Here is a 23,552-nt window from a genome sequence, read left to right as displayed (position 1 = left end):
GGTGCAATCCCAGACTGATAAATACAGGTAAAATTTTTTAAAGCAATGGCCAAGTTAGATCAATTTAATTTAATTTGTTCTCTAGATAATTAAACTTGATTTACAGTTTCGAAGATATTATTGTAACTCTATTCCTCCTATATTTAGTTGACACAGATCGAAAAATTATAGCTCTTTTTTTGGCTTTTTTTAACGTCTTTATTGGAGTATAATTGCTTTACAATGGTGTGTTACTTTCTGCTTTATAACAAAATGAATCAGCTATACATATAATTATATTCCCGTATCTCGTCCCTCTTGCGTTTCCCTCCCACGCTCCCTATCCCACCCATCTAGGTGATCACAAAGCACCAAACTCACCTCCCTGTGCTATGTTGCTGCTTCCCACTAGCTATCTATTTTACATTTGGTAGTGTATATAGGTCCATGCCACTCTCTCATACTCTCACTTCCTCCCAGCTTACTGTTTCCCCTCTCTGTGTACTAAGTCCATTCTCTATGTTGGTATCTTTATTCTTGCCCTGCCCCTAGGCTCTTGAGACCTCTTCTTTTTTTTTTAGATTCCATATATATGTGTAAGCATACGGTATTTGTTTTTCTGTTTCTGACTTATTTCACTCTGTATGACACACTCTAGGTCCATCCAACTCACTACAAACAACTCAAATTCGTTTCTTTTTATGGCTGAGTAATATTCCGTTGTATATATGTGCCACATCTTCTTTATCCATTCATCCGATGATGGACACTTAGGTTGCTTCCATGTCCTGGCTATTGTAAATAGAGCTGCAATGAACATTTTGGTACAAGACTCTTTTTGAATTACGGTTTTCTCAGGGTATATGCCCATTAGTGGGATTGCTGGGTCGTATGGTAGGTCTATTTTTAGTTTTTTAAGGAACCTCCATAGTGGCTGTATGAATTTACATTCCCACCAACAGTGCAAAAGGGATCCCTTTTCTCCACACCCTCTCCAGCACTTACTGTCTGTAGATTTTTTGATGATGGCTATTCTGAGTGGTGTGAAGTGATACCTCAGTGTAGTTTTGATTTGCATTTCTCTAACAATTAGTGATGTTGAGCATCCTTTCATGTGTCTGTTGGAAATCTGGATATCTTCTTTGCAGAAATGTCTATTTATGTCTTCTGCCCATTTTTTATGTCTTCTGCCCATTTTTGGACTGGGTTGTTTGTTTTTTGATATTGAGCTGCATGAGCTGCTTGTAAACTTTGGAGATTAATCCTTTGTTAGCTGCTTCATTTGCAAGTATTTTTTCCCATTCTGAGGGTTGTCTTTTGGTCTTGTTTATGGTTTCCTTTGCAGTGCAAAAGCTTTTAAGTTTCATTAGGTCCCATTTGTTTTTATTTCCATTTCTCTAAGAGGTGGGTCAAAAAGGATCTTGCTATGATTTATGTCATAGTGTTCTGCCTATGTTTTACTCTAAGAATTTGACAGTGTCTGGCCTTACATTTAGGTCTTTAATCCATTTTGAGTTTATTTTTGTGCATGATGTTGGGGAGGGTTCTAATTTCAAACTTTTATGTGTAGCTGTCCAGTTTTCCCAGCAACACCTACTGAAGAGGCTGTCTTTTCTAGATTGTATATTCTTGCCTCCTTTATCAAAAATAAGGTGACCATATGTGCTTGGGTTTATCTCTGGGCTTTCTATCCTGTTCCACTGATCTATATTCCTGGTTTTGTGCCATTACCATACTGTCTTGATTACTGTAGCTTTGTAGTATAGTCTGAAGACCGGGAGCCTGATTCCTACAACTCTGTTTTTCTTTCTCAAGATTGCTTTGGCTAGGGGCTTCCCTGCTGGCACAGTGGTTGAGAGTCCACCTGCCGATACAGGGGACACGGGTTCGTGACCTGGTTCAGGAGGATCCCACATGCCGCAGAGCGGCTGGGCCCGTGAGCCATGGCCACTGAGCTTGCGCGTCCGGTGCACGCGTACTGAAAAAAAAATATTGCTTTGGCTAATCGGGGTCTTTTGTGTTTCCCTACAAAACTGTGAAATTTTTTGTTCTAGTTCTGTGATAAATACCACTGGGAGCTTAAGAGGGATTGCACTGAATCTGTAGAATGCTTAGGGTAGTAGAGTTTTTTTCACAGTGTTGATTCTTCCAATCCAAGAACATGATATATCTCTCCATGTGGTTGTATCACCTTTAATTTTTTTCATCAGTGTCTTAGAGTTTTCTATATACAGGTCTTTTGTCTACTTAGGTAGGTTTACTCCTAGCTATTTTATTCTTTTTGTTGCAGGGGTAAATGTGAGTGTTTCCTTAATTTTTATTTCAGATTTTTCTTCCTTAGTGTATAGGAATGCAAGAGATTTCCATGCATTAATTTTGTATCCTGCTACTTTACCAAATTCATTTATTAGCTCTAGTAGTTTTCTGGAAGTATCTTTAGGATTCGTTTTGCATAGCATCATGTCATCTGCAAACAGTGACAGCTTTACTTCTTCTCTTCCGATTTGGATTCATTTTCTTTCTTTTTCTTCTCTGATTGCTGTGACTAAAACTTCCAAAACTATGTTGAATAATAGTGGTGAGAGTGGGCAACCTTGTCTTATTGCTGATCTTACTGGAAATGCTTTCAGTTTTTCACCATTGAGGACAATGTTGGCTGTGGGTTTGTCATATCTGGCCTTTATTATGTTGAGGAAAGTTCCCTCTATGCCTACTTTATGGAGGGTTTTTATCATAAATGGATGCTGAATTTTGTCAACAGCTTTTTCTGCATCTATTGAGATGATCATATGGATTTTTTCCTTCCATTTGTTAATATGGTTTATCATATTGGTTGATTTGCATATATTGAGGAATTCTTGCATTCCTGGGATAAACCCCACTTGATCATGGTGTAAGATCCTTTTAATGTGATGTTGGATTCTGTTTGCTAGTATTTTGTTAAGGATTTTTGCATCTATGTTCATCAGTGATATTGGCTTGTAGTTTTCTTTCTTTGTGATGTCTTTACCTGGTTTTGGTATCAGGGTCATGGTGGGCTCATAGAATGAGTTTGGGAGTGTTCCTCCCTCTGCTATATTTTGGAAGAGTTTGAGAAGGATAAGTGTTAGCTCTTCTCTATATATTTGATAGAATTCGCCTGTCAGGCCATCTCGTCCTGGGCTTTTGTTTGAAGATTTTTATCAGTCTCATTTTCAGTGCTTGTGATTGGTCTCTTTACATTTTCTATTTCCTCATTCAGTCTCAGAAGGTTGTGCTTTTCTAAGAATTTGTCCCTTTCTTCCAGGTTGTCAATTTTACTGGCATATAGTTGCTTGTACTAATCTCTCATGATCTTTGTATTTCTGCAATATCAGTTGTTACTTCTCCTTTTTCATTTCTCTATTAATTTGAGTCTTCTCCCTTTTTTCCTTATGAGTCTGGCTAATGGTTTATCAATTTTGTTTATCTTCTCAGAAAAACAGCTTTTAGTTTTATTGATCTTTGCTACTGTTTCGTTCATTTCATTTATTTCTGATCTGATCTTTATGATTTCTTTCCATCTGCTACATTTGGGTGTTTTTTGTTCTTTCTGTAATTGCTTTACATGAAAAGTGAGGTTGTTTGAGATGTTTCTTGTTTCTTGAGGTAGGATTGTATTGCAATAAACTTCCCTCTTAGAACTGCTTTTGCAGCATGCCATAGGTTTTGGGTCATCCTGTTTTCATTGTCATTAGTTTCTAGGTATTTTCTGATTTCCTCTTTGATTTCTTCAGTGATCCCTTGGTTATTTAGTAGTGTATTCTTTATCCTCCATGTGTTTGTATTTTTTACAGAAATTTTCCTGTAACTGACACCTAGTCTCATAGCACTGTGGTCGGAAAAGGGACTTGATACAATTTCAATTTTCTTAAATTTACCAAGGCTTAATTTGTGACCCAAGATATGACCTATCCTGGATAATGTTCCATGAGTACTTGAGAAGAAACCGTATTCTGTTGTTTTTGGTTGGAATTTCCTATAAACTTCAAATAAGTCCATCTTGTTTAATATATCATTTAAAGCTTGTGTTTCCTTATTTATTTCCATTTTGGATAATCTGTCCATTGGTGAAAGTGGGGTGTCAAAGTCCCCTACTATGATTGTGTTACTGTCGATTTCCCATTATATGGCTGTTAGCATTTGCCTTATGTACTGAGGTGCTGCTATGCTGGGTGCACAAGTATTTACAATTGTTATATCTTCTTCTTGGATTGATCCCTTGATCATTATATACTGTCCTTCTTTGTTTCTTGTAATACTCTTTATTTTAAAGATTCTTTTGTCTGATATGATAATTGCTACTCCAGCTTTCTTTTGATTTCCATTTGCATGGAATACCTTTTTCCATCTCATTTTTAGTCCGTATATATCCCTAGGTCTGAAGGGAGTCTCTTGTAGACCACATATACATGGGTGTTGTTTTTGTATCCATTCAGCCAGCCTATGTCTTTTGGTTGGAGTATTTAATCCATTTACATTTAAAGTACTTATCGATATGTATGTTCCTATTACGATTTTCTTAATTGTTTTGGGTGTGTTATTGTAGGTCTTTTCCTACTCTCGTGTTTCCTACCTAGAGAAGTTCCTTTAGCATATATTGTAAAGCTGGCTTACTGGTGCTGAATTCTCTTAGCTTTTGCTTGTCTGTAAAGGTTTTAATTTCTTCGTCATACCTGAATGAGATCCTTGCTGTTTAGAGTAATCTTGGTTGTAGGTTTTTCCCTTTCATCACTTTATATATGCCCTGCGACTCCCTTCTGGCTTGCATAGTTTCTGCTGAAAGATCACCAGTAACCTTATGGCAATTCCTTTGTATGTTATTTCTTGGTTTTCCCTTGCTGCTTTTAATATTTGTTCTTTGTATTTAATTTGTTATAGTTTGCTTAACATGTGCCTTGGCATGTTTCCCCTTGGATTTATTGTGTATGGGATCCTCTGCACTTCGTGGACTTGATTAACTATTTCCTGTCTCATGTTAGGGAAGTTTTCAACTATAATCTCTTTGAATATCTTCTCAGTCCCTTTCTTTTTCTCTACTTCTTCTGGGATCCCTATTGTTTGAATGTTGGTGCGTTTAGTTTTGGCCCTGAGGTCTCTGAGACTGTCCTCAATTCTTTTCATTGTTTTTTCTTTATTCTGTTCTGCACTAATTATTTCCACTATTTTATCTTCCAGGTCACTTATCTGTTCTTCTGCCTCAGTTATTCTGCTACTGAGTCTTTCCAGAGAATTTTAAATTTCATTTATTGTGCTGTTCATCATTGTTTGTTTAGTCTTTAGTTCTTCTAGGTCCTTGTTAAAGGTTTCTTGTATTTTCTCCATTCTATTTCCAAGAGTTTGGATCATCTTTACTGTCATTATTCTGAATTGTTTTTCAGGTAGACTGCCTATTTCCTCTTCATTTGTTTGGTATGATGGGTTTTTGCCTTGCTCCTTCATCTGCTGTGTGTTTCTCTGTCTTCTCATTTTGTTTAACTTACTCTGTTTGGGGTCTCCTTTTTGCAGGCTGCAGGTTCATAGTTCCCGTTGTTTTTGGTGTCTGCCCCCAGTGGTTAACTAAGGTTGGTTCAGTAGGTTGTGTAGGCTTCCTGGTGGAGGGGACTAGTGCCTGTGTTCTGGTGGATGAGGCTGGATCTTGTCTTTCTGCTGGCCAGGACTGTTACCAGTGGTGTGTTTTGGGGTGTCTGTTACATTATTAGGATTTTAGGAAGCCTCTCTGCTAATGGGTTGTGTTCCTGTCTTGTTAGCTGTTTGCCATAGGGTGTCCAGCATTGTAGCTTGCTGGTCGTTGAGTTGAGCTGGCTTTATCGTCGAGATGGAGATCTCAGGGAGAGCTCTCGCCGTTTGATACTGCGTGGAGCCGGGAGGTCTCTGGTGGACCAAGGTCCTGAACTTGGCTCTCCCACCTCAGAAGCACAGAACTGACACCCGGCCATAACACCAAGATCCTGTCAGCCACACGGCTCAGAAGCAAAGGGAGAAAAAAAGAAAGAAAGAAGAGAGCAACCAAACCAAAAAACAAATCGACCAATGATAACAAGCACTAAAAACTCTACTAAGAAAAAAAAACCAAAGAAAAAACATGGACTAACAGAACCCTAGGTCAAATGGTAAAAGCAAAGCTATACAGAAAAGTATCACACAAGAAGTGTACACATACACACTCACCAAGAGAAAAAGAAAAAAAAATTATATATATATATATATATATATATATATATATATATATATATACACACATACACACACACACACACACACATAAAGGAAAAAGAAGAGACCAAATCAACAAACAGATCTACCAATGATAATAAACTCTAAATACTAAACTAAGATAATCATAAAACCAGATACAAATTTGATGCAGAAAGAAAACCTCAAGTCTACAGTGTCTCCCAAAGTCCACTGCCTCAATTTTGGGATGCTTCGTTGTCTATTCAGGTATTCCAAAGATGCAGGGTACATCAAATTGATTGTGGAGATTTAATCCCCTGCTCCTGAGGCTGCTGGGAGAAATTTCCCTTTCTCTGCTTTGTTCACACAGCCCCTGGGGTTCAGCTTTGGATTTGGACCCGCCTCTGCGTGTAGGTCACCTGAGGGTGTCTGTTCTTCGCTCAGACAGGATGGGGTTAAAGTAGCAGCTGATTAGGCGGCTCTGGCTCACTCAGGCTGGGGGGAGGGAGGGGTATGAAATGTGGGGCGAGCCTGCGGCAACAGAGGCCAACATAATATTGCAACAGGCTGAGGTGCGCCATGTGTTCTCCCAGAGAAGTTGTCCCTGCATCACGGGACCCTGGCAATGGCGGGCTGCACACACTCCCGGAAATGGAGGTGTGGATAGTGACCTGTGCTTGCACACAGGCTTCTTGACTGCAGCAGCAGCCTTAGCTTTTAATGCCCGTCTCTGGTGCCCACGCTGACAGCCGCAGCTCAAGCCCATCTCTTGAGTTAGTTTAGGCGGTGGTCTGAATCCCCTCTCCTCTCGCACCCCAAAACAGTGGTCTCTTTCCTCTTAGGCAGTTCCAGACTTTTTCCTGGACTCCCTCCTGGTTAGCTGTGGCACATTAGCCCCCTTCAGGCTGTGTTCACACAGCCAACCCCAGTCCTCTCCCTGGGATCTGTCCTCTGAAGCTGGAGCCTGAGCTCCCAGCCCCTACCCGTCCCAGGCAGGTGAACAGACAAGCCTCTCGGGCTGGTGAGTGCTGGTCGGCACCGATCCTCTGTGCGGGAATCTCTCTGCTTTGCCCTCTGCACCCCTGTTGCTGCACTCTCCTCCATGGCCCCAAACCTTCCCCCCTGGCCAACTGCTGTCTCCACCAGTGAAGGGGCTTCCTAGTGTGTGGAAACTTTTCCTCCTTCACAGCTCCCTCCCAGAGGTCCAGGTCCCCTCCTTATTCTTTTGTCTCTGTCTTTCTTTTTCCTTTTGCCCTAACCAGGTACATGGGTAGTTTCTTGCCTTTGGGGAAGTCTGAGGTCTTCTGCCAGCATTCAGTAAGTGTTCTGTAGTTGTCGTCCACATGTAGATGTATTTCTGATGTATGTGTGGGGAAGAAGGTGATCTCCATGTCTTACTCCTCTGTCATCTTGAAGGTCTCCTCTATTAGCCTTCTTATTTAATTATTATTTACTCAATGTGTCATTGGTTTTAGGGCATTCTATCTGAGCTTCAGGCTCCTCATTCATAAAATCGGGATAATACCACCTTATGATCTCTCCATGCCACAAATTCAAATAAGAGTTCCAGAGCCTCGCCAGGATCAATTATTTTTGTGTGTGTGTGTGATACACAGGCCTCTCACTGTTGTGGCCTCTCCCATTGCGGAGTAGGCTCCGGATGCGCAGGCTCAGCGGCCACGGCTCACGGGCCCAGCCACTCCACGGCATGTGGGATCTTCCTGGACCAGTGCACAAACCCATGTCCCCTGCATCGGCAGGCAGATTCTCAACCACTGCACCACCAGGAAAGCCCAGGATCAATTAATTTTTGACAACAGTGCTAAGACCATTCAATGGGGAAAGAATAGTCTTTTCAATAAATAGCGCTGGGACAACTGGATAGCTATATGCAAAAAAATGCAGTTGGGGGGCTTCCTGGTGGCACAGCGGTTGAGAATCTGCCTGCCGATGCAGGGGACACGGGTTCATGCCCCAGTCCGGGAGGATCCCACATGCCACGGAGTGGTTGGGCCCATGGGCTATGGCCGTTGAGCCTGTACATCCAGAGCCTGTGCTCCGCAACGGGAGAGGCCGCAACAGTGAGAGGCCCGCGTATCACAAAAAAAAAAAAAAATGCAGTTGGACTCCCACCCTCATGCCATAATCGAAAATAAACTTGAAATGGATCAAAGACCTAAATATAAGTGCTAAATCTATAAAACTCATAGATATTCAGAAATTGGAGCCCTCAGACACAAGTGCCAGAAGTGTAAAATGGTACAGCCACTGTGGAAAACAGTCTGGCAGTTTCACAAAAGGTTAAACATAATCATGTTATTCAGCAATTCTACTCCTAGGTATATATCCAAAAGAAATTTTAAAATGTACACACAAAAATCTGTATGTTATTGTTCACAGTAGAATTATTCATAATAGCCCCAAACTGGAAACAATCCAAATGTTCATCAATAGATTAATGGATAAACAAAATTTAGTATATCCATACAGTAGAACATTATTTGGTAATAAAAATACTGATACATGCTACAACACAGATGAACCTTAAAAACATGCTAAGTAAAAGGAAGCTAATCACAAAAGACTAAATACTGTATGATTTCATTTATATGAAATGCCCAGAACAGGTAAATCTATAAAGACAGAAAGTATATTAGTGGTTGCTAGAGCTGGGGTCAGGATGAATAGGGAGTGACTGCTAATGGATAGGGGGTTTCTTTCGGGGTAATGAAAACATTTTAAACTTAAGATTGTGGTGAAGGTTGTACATTTCTATGAATATACTAAAACCACTGAATTGTACATTTTAAATGTGTTAATTTTATAGTATACAAATTATAAATATCTCAATGAAGATGTTAAAAAATAAAAATAAGATTACGCTAGATGATTTTAAGGTCTCCTTCACTTCTAGAATTACATAATTTCAGAGAGTAAACTCATCACAGCTTACATTTTGTCAACTGAAAATGCACACCTAACTGCATGGTGACAAAAGAAGAAAACTCACAAGCCAAACAGAGGTAAAGTACAACTCTGAACACTGACATCAGCAGACTTTTAAGAAACATCAGCAAACAACCGAGAATAATTGCCAATGTGAAGGCTCTTTTTCGGCAAATATTTTAGGTAGACTGTGAATGTAAGATATTCACAGAGACAGGTATTTTAAGTAGAGGCCACTGCCACAAATAAATGATAGATATTACATGCAGTGGTTGAAAATGATGATTAGCTATATAAGTCTTTTCAATCTCATCCACTCCAATACGTACCAATCACCATTAGTAATGTCACCTTCAGATATAAAACAAGATATTAAAAAGGCCAAATATAATATCCTATAAAAGACCAATGACACCTGACTTTCTTCTAATAGGTTACATGTCATCACTTCTGCATTTACATATATAAAATGCCCCACTGTGAGGCCCTAGTGATTATGATACCTACTGACTCTGCTTGGTAAGAAAGCACTCTGAAAACGTCCCTCTCCACAGTAGTCTTCTGCATAGTCACATGGACCTCAGTGGAGCAACTCTGCAATAATTTGACATATAACTGCTCCAGAACCTGGAAAATAAACCACAATACAACGTAATGATGATAATAACCACAACTGTTACTAATAACTGCCACAGCTAAAAATCAATGGTAACTTACAGCCATGGCAGCTTGAAAAAATTGATCAGCGATCACAGCATCTCCAACATCCAACCATCCTTTTCCTGTTTTCATATTCATCTGGAAGACAGAAGTTAGAAAATAATTCTTTTTAAATTCACACCTCTTCCAAACTGACTGAGGATTATACTGGAGAAAATATTTAATCCTCTGTCCATATTCAGTAGTGTAATCCAAAGAAAAGAAAAAACTAACAGCATTTATTAGAGTTCTGTGTTCTGCTTGGAACTCCATAATTAAAAGAGAAACGGTCTTAAGAAAAGCAATAATAAAAAATTAATAGACTTGAAAACACATCTTCTAAGAAAATACTAAAAGAAAACATTGAGATAATTTAGACAGGAAGAGGAAGTTCTAAAACTTAATGCCTCACATACTTGAAGAAAGTTATATGCTAAGCACTAGACTATAAGTCAACGTACCTCGGTTGTAGTTTTTAATTATGTCTCTAATAACATTTTTCTTAGTCCAGCAAATGTTTATTATGTATCCTTTACATGCCAGGCACCCTGAAGAAGCTCACAGTATTATAACTGTCAGACACCTAAATAAATAGTTGATAAGTAATATGCACAAATACTGTGGAAGCAAACAAGGACTGAATCAAGATGGAGGATTGAGCACACACTACAGCCACCCCTTCTATTATAAATCCCTATAAATGATGTGCATATAGTACATATTATGACATACCATAAATTTTATATACTATAAGTGTACATAATATATACTATAAATTTTATATACTATAAACCCCTAGAAATGGTATATACATATCATAAATATGTATTATGATACATATTATATATATTATAAATATCCTTTCTAGGGATTTATATATTTTTTCTAGAAATAAAAGAAAAATATACATATTTTTCTTATTAATAGTAGTCCTGAAAAATAAGGGACGTTTTCAGTTGATCTGAAATTATGAAGAACCTCTGAAAAATAGACAGCAAATGAACTGCAGCAAAACCCCATATCCTAAAATGCACAAAAATGCAAAATGTGGAAACATTCTGGATATGAACAGGAGGAGTATGAGGCAGTAGGCTTCATCCCCAAGAGATATATTCTCCCCTCCTCCACAGAAAGGAACAGTAAGTACAATCACTTAGGCTAGAGAAAAACAGAGTTCCAGGTGGCTGACAACACAGGTCAATGCAAAACCTCTGGTCTTAATTCTCCATCAGTCACTGGATTCAGTTACAGTAAACAGTGTGACACAGAAGAATCAAGGAATCTCAAATTAAATATGAGCAAGAATCACCAAATGTTTGAGGGAAAGCAATAATATGAAAGGACGTCACACTCAACAAACAGAATACCTGAGGAAATAGAATTAAGACAGCTTGTAAATGGAAACATAAAGAGAAATACCATTATTATCTACAGAATTAACAGTAGTCATAATCAATAAAATGCTCCTTTTAGGTTCCATTCTTTGAAATCAATAAAGCCAAAAATGCAAATGTTAGAGGTAACAGAAGTTGGAAGGGTAATGGTGGGGAATGGGAGAGAGAATGATAAAGGTACTAATATCCTCAGTTGAAAGTAAAGATATACTCTCCAAAATGGATGGAGAAACAAAAATATATACTAAAATAAATAAATTTAAATTAAAATAATAATAATAATTAAAATAAATTTAAAACAGTATAATATAGCTAACAAAAACTGAAAGGAGGAGTAGGGGAGGTAATATATGATGAGATAAATCTTCATCTATCATAGCAGAAAGAAACAGATCATACATGAAGCTGATAAATAAAGATTTAATTATTGTAGGCTGAAATATGTTGCCCCCTCCCCCTCAAAAAATTCATATGTTGAAGTCCCAGCTCCCAGTACCTCAGAATGTGACTGTATTTGAAGATAGGACCTTTGACAGAATGATGAAGTTAAAATGACACCATTAGGGTGTGCCCTAATCCAATGTGACTGGTGTCCTTTTAAGAAGAAATTTGGACACACAAAGGGACACCAGGTGTCTGCCCACACAGAGGAAATGCCATATGAGGACACAGCAAAAAGGCAGCCATCTGCAAGCCAAGAAGAGAGGCCTCAGGAGAAAACAAACCTTCCAACACCTTAATGCTGGACTTGATTTTGGATCGTGATCTTGGACAGAATTGTGGGAAAATAAATTTCTATTGTTTAGAACACCCACTGTGTAGTATTTTGTTATGGCAGCCTATTGTTTAGACCACCCACTGTGTAGTATTTTGTTATGGCAGCCCTAGCAAACTAATACAGTGATACAAGCATATGATTAAGATATATGAAAGTAAACGTAAGAAGTAAAAGCAAAATTGGTTACAAGCAATAGCCTTAAAAGAGGAAAAGATATATGTACAAGGCAATTCACTGCAGCATCCAAATGTCCATCAAAGAGGGCTGGTTGAATGTGACAAGTTACATGCACCAACTGAATGCTATGTAGCTAAAAAAAAAATAAAAATAAAAACGAGTATCTCTATAAACTGCTATGGAGTGATCTCTAGGATATAATGTTAAATTGGGTAAAAAAAAAGGTGGAGAAAAGTATACATACGGAATACTACCAATTACCTAAGAAACTCGGGGGAGACAGAGATATGAATAAACACCTATTTGCTTATATTTAAAAAGCAAAAGTAGAGAGAGGAACCAAGACGGCAGAGTAGAAGGACGTGCTCTCACTCCCTCTTGTGAGAACACCAGAATCGCAACCAGCTGCTGGACAATCATCAACAGGAAGGCACTGGAACTCACCAAAAAACATACCCTACATCCAAAGACAAAGGAGAAGCCACAATGAGACGGTAGGAGGGGCGCAATCACAGTAAAATCAAATCCCATAACTGCTGGGTGGGTGACTCACAGACTGGAGAACACTTATACCACAGAAGTCCACACACTGGAGTGAAGGTTCTGAGCCCCACATCAGGCTTCCCAACATGGGGGTCCGGCAACAGGAGGAGGAATTCCTAGAGAATCAGACTTTGAAGCCTAGTGGGATTTGACTGCAGGACTACAACAGGACTGGGGGAAACAGAGACTCTACTCCTGGAGGGCACACACATACTAGTGTGTGCATCGGGATGCAGGGGAAGGAGCAGTGATCCCAGGGGAGACTGAAACAGACCTACCTGCTAGTGTTGGAGGGTTGCCTGCAGAGGTAGGGGGTGGCTGTGGCTCGACGTGGGGACAAGGACACTGGCAGCAGAAGTTCTGGGAAGCAGTCCTTGGCGTGAGCCCTTCCAGAGTCTGTCATTAGCCCGACCAAAGAGCCCAGGTAGGCTCCAGTGACAGGTTGCCACAGGCCAAACAACCAACAGGAAGGGAACCCAGCCCCACCCATCAACAGTCAAGCGGATTAGTTTTACTGAGCTATGCCCACCAGAGCAACAGTCAGCTCTACCAACCAACAGTCCCTCCCATCAGGAAACCTATACAAGCCTCTTAGATAGCCTCATCCACCAGAGGGCAGACAGCAGAAACAAGAAGAACTACAATCCTGCAGCTTGTGGAACAAAAACCACATTCACAGAAAGAGAGACAAGAAGAAAAGGCAGAGGGCTATGTACCAGTTGAAGGAACAAGATAAAATCCCAGAAAAACAACTAAATGAAGTGCAGATAGGAAACCTTCCAGAAAAAGAATTCAGAAGGATAGTGCAGATGATCCAGGACCTCAGAAAAAGAACGGAGGCAAAAATCGAGATGATGCAAGAAATGTTTAACAAAGACATAGAAGGATTAAAGAACAAACAGAGAAGAACAATACAATAACTGAAATGAAAACTACATTAGAAAGAATCATTAGCAGAATAACTGAGGCAGAAGAACGGATAAGTGACTGACTGGAAGACAGAATGGTGGAATTCACTGCTGTGGAACAGAATAAAAAAAAGAATGAAAATAAATGAAGACAGCCTAAGAGACCTCTGGGACAATATTAAATGCAACAACATTCGCATTATAGGGGTCCCAGAAGAAGAGACAGAGAGAGGACCAGAGAAAATATTTGAAGAGATTATAGTCAAAAACTTCCCTCACATGGGAAAGGAAATACCCACCCAAGTCCAGGAAGTGCAGCAAGTCCCATACAGGATAAACCCAAAGAGAAACACGCCGAGACACATAGTAATTAAAAAATAACATACAAGGGAACTCCCGTAAGGTTAACAGCTGATTTCTCAGCAGAAACTCTACAAGCCAGAAGGGAGTGGCATGATATACTTAAAGTGATGAAAGGGAAGAACCTACAACCAAGATTACTCTACCCAGCAAGGATCTCATTCAGATTCGATGGAGAAATCAAGAGCTTTACAGACAAGCAAAAGCTAAGGTAATTCAGCACCACCAAACCAGCTCTACAACAAATGCTAAAGGAATTTCTCTAAGTGGGAAACACAGAAGAAAAGGACCTAAAAAAACAAACCCAAAACACTTAAGAAAATGGTCATAGGAACATACATATCGATAATTACCTTAAAAGTGAATGGATTAAATGCTCCAACCAAAATACACAGGCTTGCTGAATGGATACAAAAACATGACCCATATATATGCTGTCTACAAGAGACCCACTTCAGACCTAGGGACACATACAGACTGAAATGAGGGGATGGAAAAAGATATTCCATGCAAATGGAAATCAAAAGAAAGCTGGAGTAGCAATACTCATATCAGATAAAATAGACTTTAAAATAAAGACTGTTACAAGAGAGAAGAAAGGACACTATATAATGATCAAGGGATCAATCCAAGAAGAAGATATAACAATTATAAATATATATGTACCCAAAGTAGGAGCACCTCAATACATAAGGAAACTGCTAACAGCTATAAAAGAGGAAATCGACAATAACACAGTAATACTGGGGGACTTTAACACCTCACTTACACCAATGGACAGATCATCCAAAATGAAAATAAAGAAGGAAACACAAGATTTAAATGACACAACAGACCAGAGAGATGTAATTGATATTTACAGGACATTCCATCCAAAAACAGCAGATTACACTTTCTTCTCAAGTGTGCACAGAACATTCTCCAGGATAGATCACATCTTGGGTAAAAAATCAAGCCTCAGTAGATTTAAGAAAATTGAAATCATATCAAGCATGTTTTCTGACCACAACATTAAGAGATTAGAAATGAACTACAGGGAGAAACACGTAAAAAACACAAACACATGGAGGCTAAACAATATGTTACTAAATAATCAAGAGATCACTGAAGAAATCAAGGAGAAAATCAAAAAATACATAGAGACAAATGACAATAAAAACACGACAATCCAAAACCTATAGGATGAAGCAAAAGCAGTTCTAAGAGGGAAGTTTATAGCTATACAAGGCTGCCTCAAGAAACAAGAAAAATCTAAAATAAACGATCTAACCTTATACCTAAAGGAACTAGAGAAAGAGGAACAAACAAACCCCAAAGTTAGCAGAAGTTAAGAAATCCTAAAGATCAGAGCAGAAATAAATGAAATAGAAACAAAGAAAACAACAGCAAAGATCAATAAAACTAAAAGCTGGTGCTTTGACAAGATAAACAAAATTGATAAACCTTTAGGCAGACTCATCAAGAAAAACAGGGAGAGGACTCAAATCAATAAAATTAGAAATGAAAAAGGAGAAGTTACAACAGACACCACAGAAATACAAAGCATCCTAAGAGACTACTACAAGCAACTCTATGCCAATAATATGGATAACCTGGAAGAAATGGACAAATTCTTAGAAAGGTAAAACCTTCTAAGACTGAACCAGGAAGAAATAGAAAATATGAACAGACCAATCACAAGTAATGAAATTGAAAGTGTGATTAAAAATCTTCCAACAAACAAAACTCCAGTACCAAATGGCTTCACAGGTGAATTCTATCAAACATTTAGAGAAGAGCTAACACCTATCCTTCTCAAACTCTTTTGAAAAACTGCAGAGGAAGGAACACCCCCAAACTCATTCTATGAGGCCACCATCACCCAGACACCAAAACCAAAGATACTACACAAAAAGAAAATTATAGACCAATATCACTGATGAATACAGATGCAAAAATCCTCAACAAAATACTAGCGAACAGAATCCAACAACATATTAAAAGGATCATACACCATGATCAAGTGGGATTTATCCCAGGGATGCAAGCATTCTTCAATATACTCAAATCAATCAATGTGATACACCATATTAACAAATTGAAGAAGAAAAACCATATGATCATCTCAATAGATGCAGAAAAAGCTTCTGACAAAATTCAACACCCATTTATGATAAAAACTCTTCAGAAAGTGGGCATGGAGAGAACCTACATCAACATAATAGAGGCCATATATGACAAACCCACAGCAAACATCATTCTCAATGGTGAAAAACTGAAAGCATTTCCTCTAAGATCAGGAACAAGACAAGGATGTCAACTCTCACCACTATTATTCAACATAGTTTTGGAAGTCCTAGCCATGGCAATCAGAGAAGAAAAAGAAATTAAATGAATACAAATTGGAAGAGAAGTAAAACTGTCACTGTTTGCAGATGACATGATACTATACATAGAGAATCCTAAAAATGCCACCAGAAAACCACTAGAGGTAATCAATGTATTTGGTAAAATTGCAGGATACAAAATTAATGCAAAGAAATCTCTTGCATTCCTATACACTAATTATGAAAAATCTGAAAGAGAAATTAAGGAAACTCTATTTACCACTGCAACAAAAAGAATAAATACCTAGGAATAAACCAACCTAGGGAGATCTGTATGCAGAAAACTATGAGACACTGATGAAAGAAATTAAATATGATACCAACAGATGGAGAGATATACCATGTTCTTGGATTGGAAGAATCAATATGGTGAAAATGACTATACTACCCAAAGCAATCTACAGATTCAATGCAATCCCTATCAAATTACCAATGGCATTTTTTACGTAACTAGAACAAAAAATCTTAAAATTTGTATGGAGACACAAAAGGCCCCGGAGAGCCATAGAAGTAGAAGGAAAAAAACGGAGCTGGAGGAATCAGACTCCCTGACTTCAGACTATACTATAAAGCTACAGTAATCAAGACAATATGGTACTGGCACAAAAACAGAAACATAGATCAATGGAACAAGATAGAAACCCAGAGATAAATCCACGCACCTATGGTCAACTAATCTATGACAAAGGAGGCAAGGATATACAATGGAGAAAAGACAGTCTCTTCAATAAGTGGTGCTGGGAAAACTGGACAGGTACCTGTAAAAGAATGAAATTAGAACACTCCCTAACATCAAACACAAAAAATAAACTCAAAATGGATTAGAGACCTAAATGTAAGACTGGGCACTATAAAACTCTTAGAGGAAAACATAGGCAGAACACTCTTTGACATAAATCACAGCAAGATCTCTTTTTATCCACCTCCTAGAGTAATGGAAATAAAACCAAAAATAATCAAATGGGACCTAATGAAACTTAAAAGCTTTTGCACAGCAAGGGAAACCATAAACAAGACAAAGAGACAACCCTCAGAATGGGAGAAAATATTTGCAAATGAATCGACGGACAAAGGATTAATCTCCAAAATATATATGCAGCTCAATATTAAAGAAACAAACAACCCAATCCAAAAACTGGCAGAAGACCTAAATAGACATTTCTTCAAGGAAGACATACAGACAACCAATAAGCACATGAAAAGCTGCTCAACAACACTACTCATTAGAGAAATGCAAATCAAAACTACAATGAGGTATCACCTCACACCAGTTAGAATGGGCATCATCAGAAAAATCTACAAAATGCTGGAGAGGGTATGGAGAAAAGGGAAACCTCTTGCACTGTTGGTGGGAATGTAAACTGATACAGCCACTATGGAGAACAGTATGGAGGTTCCTTAAAAAACTAAAAATAGGGCTTCCCTGGTGGTGCAGTGATTGAGAGGCCGCCTGCCGATGCAGGGGATACGGGTTCGTGCCCCAGTCCGGGAAGATCCCACATGCCACGGAGCAGCTGGGCCTGTGAGCCATGGCCACTGAGCCTGCACATCCGGAGCCTGTGCTCTGCAACAGGAGAGGCCACAACAGTGAGAGGCCCGTGTACCGCAAAAGAAAATAAAATATGAAAATTCAGGGACTTCCCTGGTGGTGCAGTGGTTAAGAATCTGCCTGCCGATTCAGGGGACATGGGTTTGATCCCTGGTCCGGGAAGAGCCCACATGCCACAGAGCAACTAAGCCCATGCACCACAACTACTGAGCTCACACACCACAACTACTGAAGCCCACACACCCTAGGGGCCGTGTTCCGCAACTACTGAGCCCACTTGCTGCAACTACTGAAGCCTGCGTGCCTAGAGCTCAGGCTCCACAACAAGAGAAGCCACTGCGATGAGAAGCCCAGGCACCGCAATAAGAGTAGCCCCCACTCGCCACAGCTAGAGAAAGCCCAGGTGCAGCAACGAAGACCCAATGCAGCCATAAATAAATAAATAAATAATAAAATAAAACAAAATTCAATCAAAATGGGTAGGCGGGAGCAATCACAAAAATCAAAAGCAAGCAGAAGCAAATAAACCTAACTATGTATCAAGTTCATAGCTTAATCATAGGGAAAGGAATTATTTCAGGTAATTTTAAGATATTTTAACAATATTAAAACAATATTTTGACTGTACATCCCTAGTGAGATACATCCTAAGAACAAACGTGCAAAAAAATTCCTAAATGTTTTTAGAAATCATTCTTAGTAATAATATCGATATTGCTATATCCTGAAACTTATAAAAAAACATTTTCTAGGATAAAAGAGGTTATTCATTACTTTAATGTTAGGCACCAAGATTTTTAGCACCAAAGACACACAAATATAAAATCGAGAAGCTAAGTAAAACCCTATAATCCTAAATATCAAGTGGAAATATCAGTATGAACTCATTATATACTTTCTCTCTTAAAATATATACGTCATAGCTCTGTCCACTAAAAAGGTCTAGAAACAATAACCAATGCAATAGTAATGAGCATTTGTGACGTCCAGACTGTGGGTTCTAAACAACGTTCTCCACTAAAAGAAATCAGGGCTCCTTAGAGGAATGGCTGATTCCAGGTCTAGGGTAGGAACTATACAAGATAAGCCTGGATACCTTGTCATATCAGAAACCAAATGAAACTATTAAAGACTGCTGAGGTCATGCCAAAAGGACTCAGAATCACTTAATGAGGCTCCTTCCAACCCAAAATAGGACATTGTGCTTCAGTAAGAATAATAACTACAATGGATTGAAAGTCATTAAATATGTTAAAATCCATGAGTTCACAGTAATACTTTTTTTTAAAAAATAACCCACTTAGTCATCATTTAAGGATGTTACAGAACCAACTCATTATTCTGAAAACTGTTAAATAAAGGGGAAGAGTCAGGACTTTCTTATACAAAATATACTTCAGAGTAACCAAATAGTTGATGAAAGTTTCTCTCTATTCCAGTTAATAAACCAAATAACTACAGAATTTGAATATGCAGACCCCCACAGAAATAATGGACCTGGGGACAATAATCATCAAAGGACACTAACACAACAGAAAAGAGACAAGTAGACATTAGTGCCTCTTGATGGAAGTACACCATACCACCTATGAATTATTCTTGACAAAAATGAACCTGAATCAGATCAAGCTTCTAAATCTAACTACCAGTTTACAGGAAAAGCAGAGGACAAAGTACTATTAAATGACACCACAGGATGCAGTTATCGGAATCCAGAATTTAGGTAAACTACAGAACATATTAACAAAATTCAAGGTGTGGACTTTAATCCTGATTCTAAAAAACCAACTGGAAAGAAGGGGGGAGGCAAGTGGGAAGGGTTGGTGGGAGGGAAGACTGGATATTTGATGATTTTAGAAAAATCTTTATTAAATTTTATCAGGTATGATAATGGGTATTGGGTTTGAATAAAAAAGATATCTAGTCTTTTAGAGACATGTACTGAAATATTTATGGGCAAAATAATGCTTCTTTGGATTTAATTCAAAATAATCCATGGGGCCAGGGGTTTGCGGTTAGAGGAGATATAGAAGAAACAAGAGTGGTCATGAGTTGATTGATTACTCTAGCTGAGTGATAGGTAAATAGGGGAATCATACTGTCTTTTCTGCTTCATGTGTACATTTGAGCTTTTCAATAAAATATTGTTTTAAAACACTAGGAAAAATATTTTCCACTAAAAAAAATACTTGCCTCTAGGGAGCAAGACAGGGGGTAGAAAGGGATGGAGCAGAAAACTATTACTTTTTATTACTTTTCTTCCTTTTCATAAATCCTGAATTATAAGTTCAATATTTAGTCCACTGAATCACTGTAATTAACAACTACAATACTGTTGAGACCTTTAATTGTAATAGATATAATTATTATAAAAGTAACATTGCTAGAACTAAAGGATATAACTCCCTTCCAGGTTTACACTAACTTCAACCATCTACACAGGAGTAATGACTCTCTCACTGCATCTGCACTTTCTCCTGATTTAATTAGGACTTACCAAAATTTGTCTTCGAATAGTTTCTTCTGAAGCAGCTGAGCATTCACACATACACACCAACTTGCAAGCAACGTGCCGTACTGCAAAACAGTAATTAGATACCCATAAACACAAAACATTCATTCCCCTTTTATATACACATATAAAGAGAAAAGAGGAGTGAAGTGAAACCACTTTTGTTGTTAAAAATAAGAACTTTAAAGGTCTTTTTAAAAAATCAATTATCAAAAGTAAATGACCTGAAAATTACCAAATGAATCATGTGCTTAACGCTTTAGTCAGACAGATATCTAATTTTCAAATTTTAATTTCTGCCTGTCTTAAATCCCAAAGACTAACATGATGCTCTTGTACGTACCATGCTGGCAGCAAAATAATTCTAAGTAGAACTGGAATCTAAAGCTATTCAACATCTGACAAAATTTCTGAACATCAGAATAGTTTAAGATTATTCTCCTAAAATGTGAAACTGTCTAAATATATTATTTTCTGCAGATGAGGTAAAAGTTCTTGAAGCATAACTTAGAAAATACAGATATCTTCATTATACAGTTCATTTACCCTGAAAATAGGAAAGTTTGAATAATTGTAACCTCTTTAGTTGTCTGGTTTCCTTCATCATAAAACATACTCAAGTTTTTAAAGATGACTTCACATATAACTGAACTAGTTGTCTTGATGTTATTAAATCTCACCAGCCATTCTACCTATGCTAATACCATTTTTAATTAATATTCCAATGAAAAAGAGAAGATTTGCCCAGCTTAAATTATGGTAATTGAAGTAGTCAAATTTTTATTAACCATTACAAAATGTAAACATTATTCATCCCTCAACAAATTTAATTTGTTTCTGGGAAAAAAACTTTCAGTAAAATAATTTCTAAACATATATTTACATTGTCCTGCATTTCCAGTTTTAAAAATGTTTCCTTTATTTTTTTCAAAGTTTACTAATTCTTCCATACTCTCAAGGACCCTGATCTCAATTATTTTCCCTCTCCAAAGATATCTTCAGTGCTTCCCTCTCAATTTACTCCTTCCCCTCTACCTTCAAATATATCCATCTCCCTTCCTTGAAAAAATTCAGCTAACCCCACTGTGCTACAAGCTTCCCTCCAATTTCTCCTCTTCCTCTCATTGTCAAACTTCTTGAACTGAATGACCTACTATCTGTTTTACTGCTACTCCCTCGTCTCCTTAATGCCCTGCAATCTGTTTTGCATCTTTACCACTTTACTAAAGCTGCACTCCCAAAGATCACCTTCCCTGACTTCACAGCAACATTTCACAATGATCATAATAAACTTTTGGAAAAATACTACTTTCTATGCCTCACTCTATCCTGGTTCAGCATTGAGCAGTGTCCCTCTGTGGGAAATGTCTTAGTCCAAGAACTTTGCTCCATCCCCACATTCTTGATCCAGCTGTGTATAGTTATCACCAATAAGCCTTCAGGCCAAAGGCACCTGAGGCTCAAACAGAATGCTACTTCAGTATAAAGATGTTTTCTTTGTTGCTGTTGCCCTACCCTTGTCTTCTCATCAGCCTGTTCTTGGTCCCTCTATACTATAAACATCTTGGTTAGGTGCTTGCTGACTGACTCCTTGCATCTGCCTTACTCTGCTCCATCAGCATCCACAGCTTGATATTTGAATTGACTTTAAACAACATATAGATTTGCATCCTTTGGCATTTGTGAATTCTTTACTTTCACTGTTTATTTAGCTTTAACCTATTCCTTCCTAAATCCTCAAGCATAATGTATGCCTGGTATTCTTGCCCTGGAGTCTTACCTTGTCCCTTTCACCTACTGCCTGCCATAACATGGTCTGACAACCCTATAAAAGAGTATGTACTCAATAAGTGGGTAGTGAGTCTCCTCTAGAATATTTTGACTGTTACCTGTGGTCTCCTATCCTTGCTCTTTTTCTTCCCAGTCCTTAACTGGAAGAATTAAGGTTAAAATCTCAGTACTCCGTTCTCTCAACACCATTGGTTCTTAATATTTGGTATGCATGAGAATTCCTGAGAAATTTTTTCAAATTACAGACATGCCCAGGTTTCATCCTAACCCCCCCAAATCAAAACCTCCAATGGTGGAGACTGGGCATCTGTAGTTTAAAAGGCTCCACAGGTGACTCTCATTTATATCAGTATCTAAGAACCACTGCTCTTTATTTTCTCCCTCAGAGAACTCAACGATTCTTGTGGCTTCAACAGTCATCTCCATGTGAATAAACATCAAATCTATAAGCAGCCCGACCTTTCTCACAAGCTCCAGTCTCACATCGCCAACTTTACTGTCACCTCAAATACAACAGGTCTAAAACTAAAGTTTAAGAGTCATTCCTCTACTTCTGCCTTTCCTATTTCTGTTCATTGTTCCATAATTCTTCCCAATAATAAATTGTAGTACATAAATCTTAATGACGTTTTGATCACAACACAATCCAGGCACACTGAATTTGTTTTTTAGACAAAATATCTTCCAATCAACAGATTTTGAGAATAAAACTTTTTAAAATCAGAGGCTTCCTGCACTACACCCTGTTTTCCACTGTATCTTAAAAGTATTATACACATAATAAGCACCCAAATAGCTAAGAACTGCTACATGCAGAGTAAGTACATTAGGAAAGGTCAGTCCTAGTGCTGCAGCTCCCACTTCATCTACCAAATCCCCACTATTTGACAAGCAGAGAAAAACAGCCAGAGCAATGTTCCTTGATATGCAAAATGGGAGAAGTTTAGAATTAAAGCATTTTAACGTCGCACAGTTCACCTGTGTAGTAAGTTTCTCCCACGGATGAATTTCCAACTCTTCCCTCCTCACAACTACAAGATCTAAGGCTTCTAGGAGCAATGATATCAACATTTATTGGAGAGTTAAAGAGACAGAACTGTTCTCTAAACATCCTAATAGAGGAGTGGGCTTAAAAAGTAAGTATAGTATTGACTATATCAACCACTAATTACCCTATACATACACTGAAGTTGTATACAGTTTGGTTTATGTTCATAGAGATAAATACTTAGTATTAAATTCTATTTGTTGCATACAGACAAAATTCATTTGTCTACAAGCCAAGCACTCCAGAGATTCACCTTTTGGTTTGTTGCCTCAATGTATCCTTTATGAGACATATACTTTCCATAAAT

General features: G+C 38.2%; 1 protein-coding gene across 1 annotated transcript in view; it reads right to left on the bottom strand.

The window, feature by feature from the left end:
- The window catches only part of TEX11 (testis expressed 11), a 376,012-nt gene that overhangs the window by 316,715 nt on the left and 35,745 nt on the right, over positions 1 to 23,552 (bottom strand). The window contains exons 6-8 of the mRNA XM_059050388.2: positions 20,392 to 20,471; positions 9,838 to 9,918; positions 9,628 to 9,747 (exon numbers count right to left, since the gene is read on the bottom strand). Of these exons, the coding sequence (XP_058906371.1) occupies positions 9,628 to 9,747; positions 9,838 to 9,918; positions 20,392 to 20,471 (281 nt within the window). The remainder of the gene's footprint in view (positions 1 to 9,627; positions 9,748 to 9,837; positions 9,919 to 20,391; positions 20,472 to 23,552) is intronic.

This window comes from Kogia breviceps, chromosome X (assembly GCF_026419965.1).
Source record: "Kogia breviceps isolate mKogBre1 chromosome X, mKogBre1 haplotype 1, whole genome shotgun sequence".
Taxonomy (NCBI): Eukaryota; Metazoa; Chordata; class Mammalia; order Artiodactyla; family Physeteridae; genus Kogia; species Kogia breviceps.
This window is presented reverse-complemented; position numbering and strand designations above follow the sequence as displayed.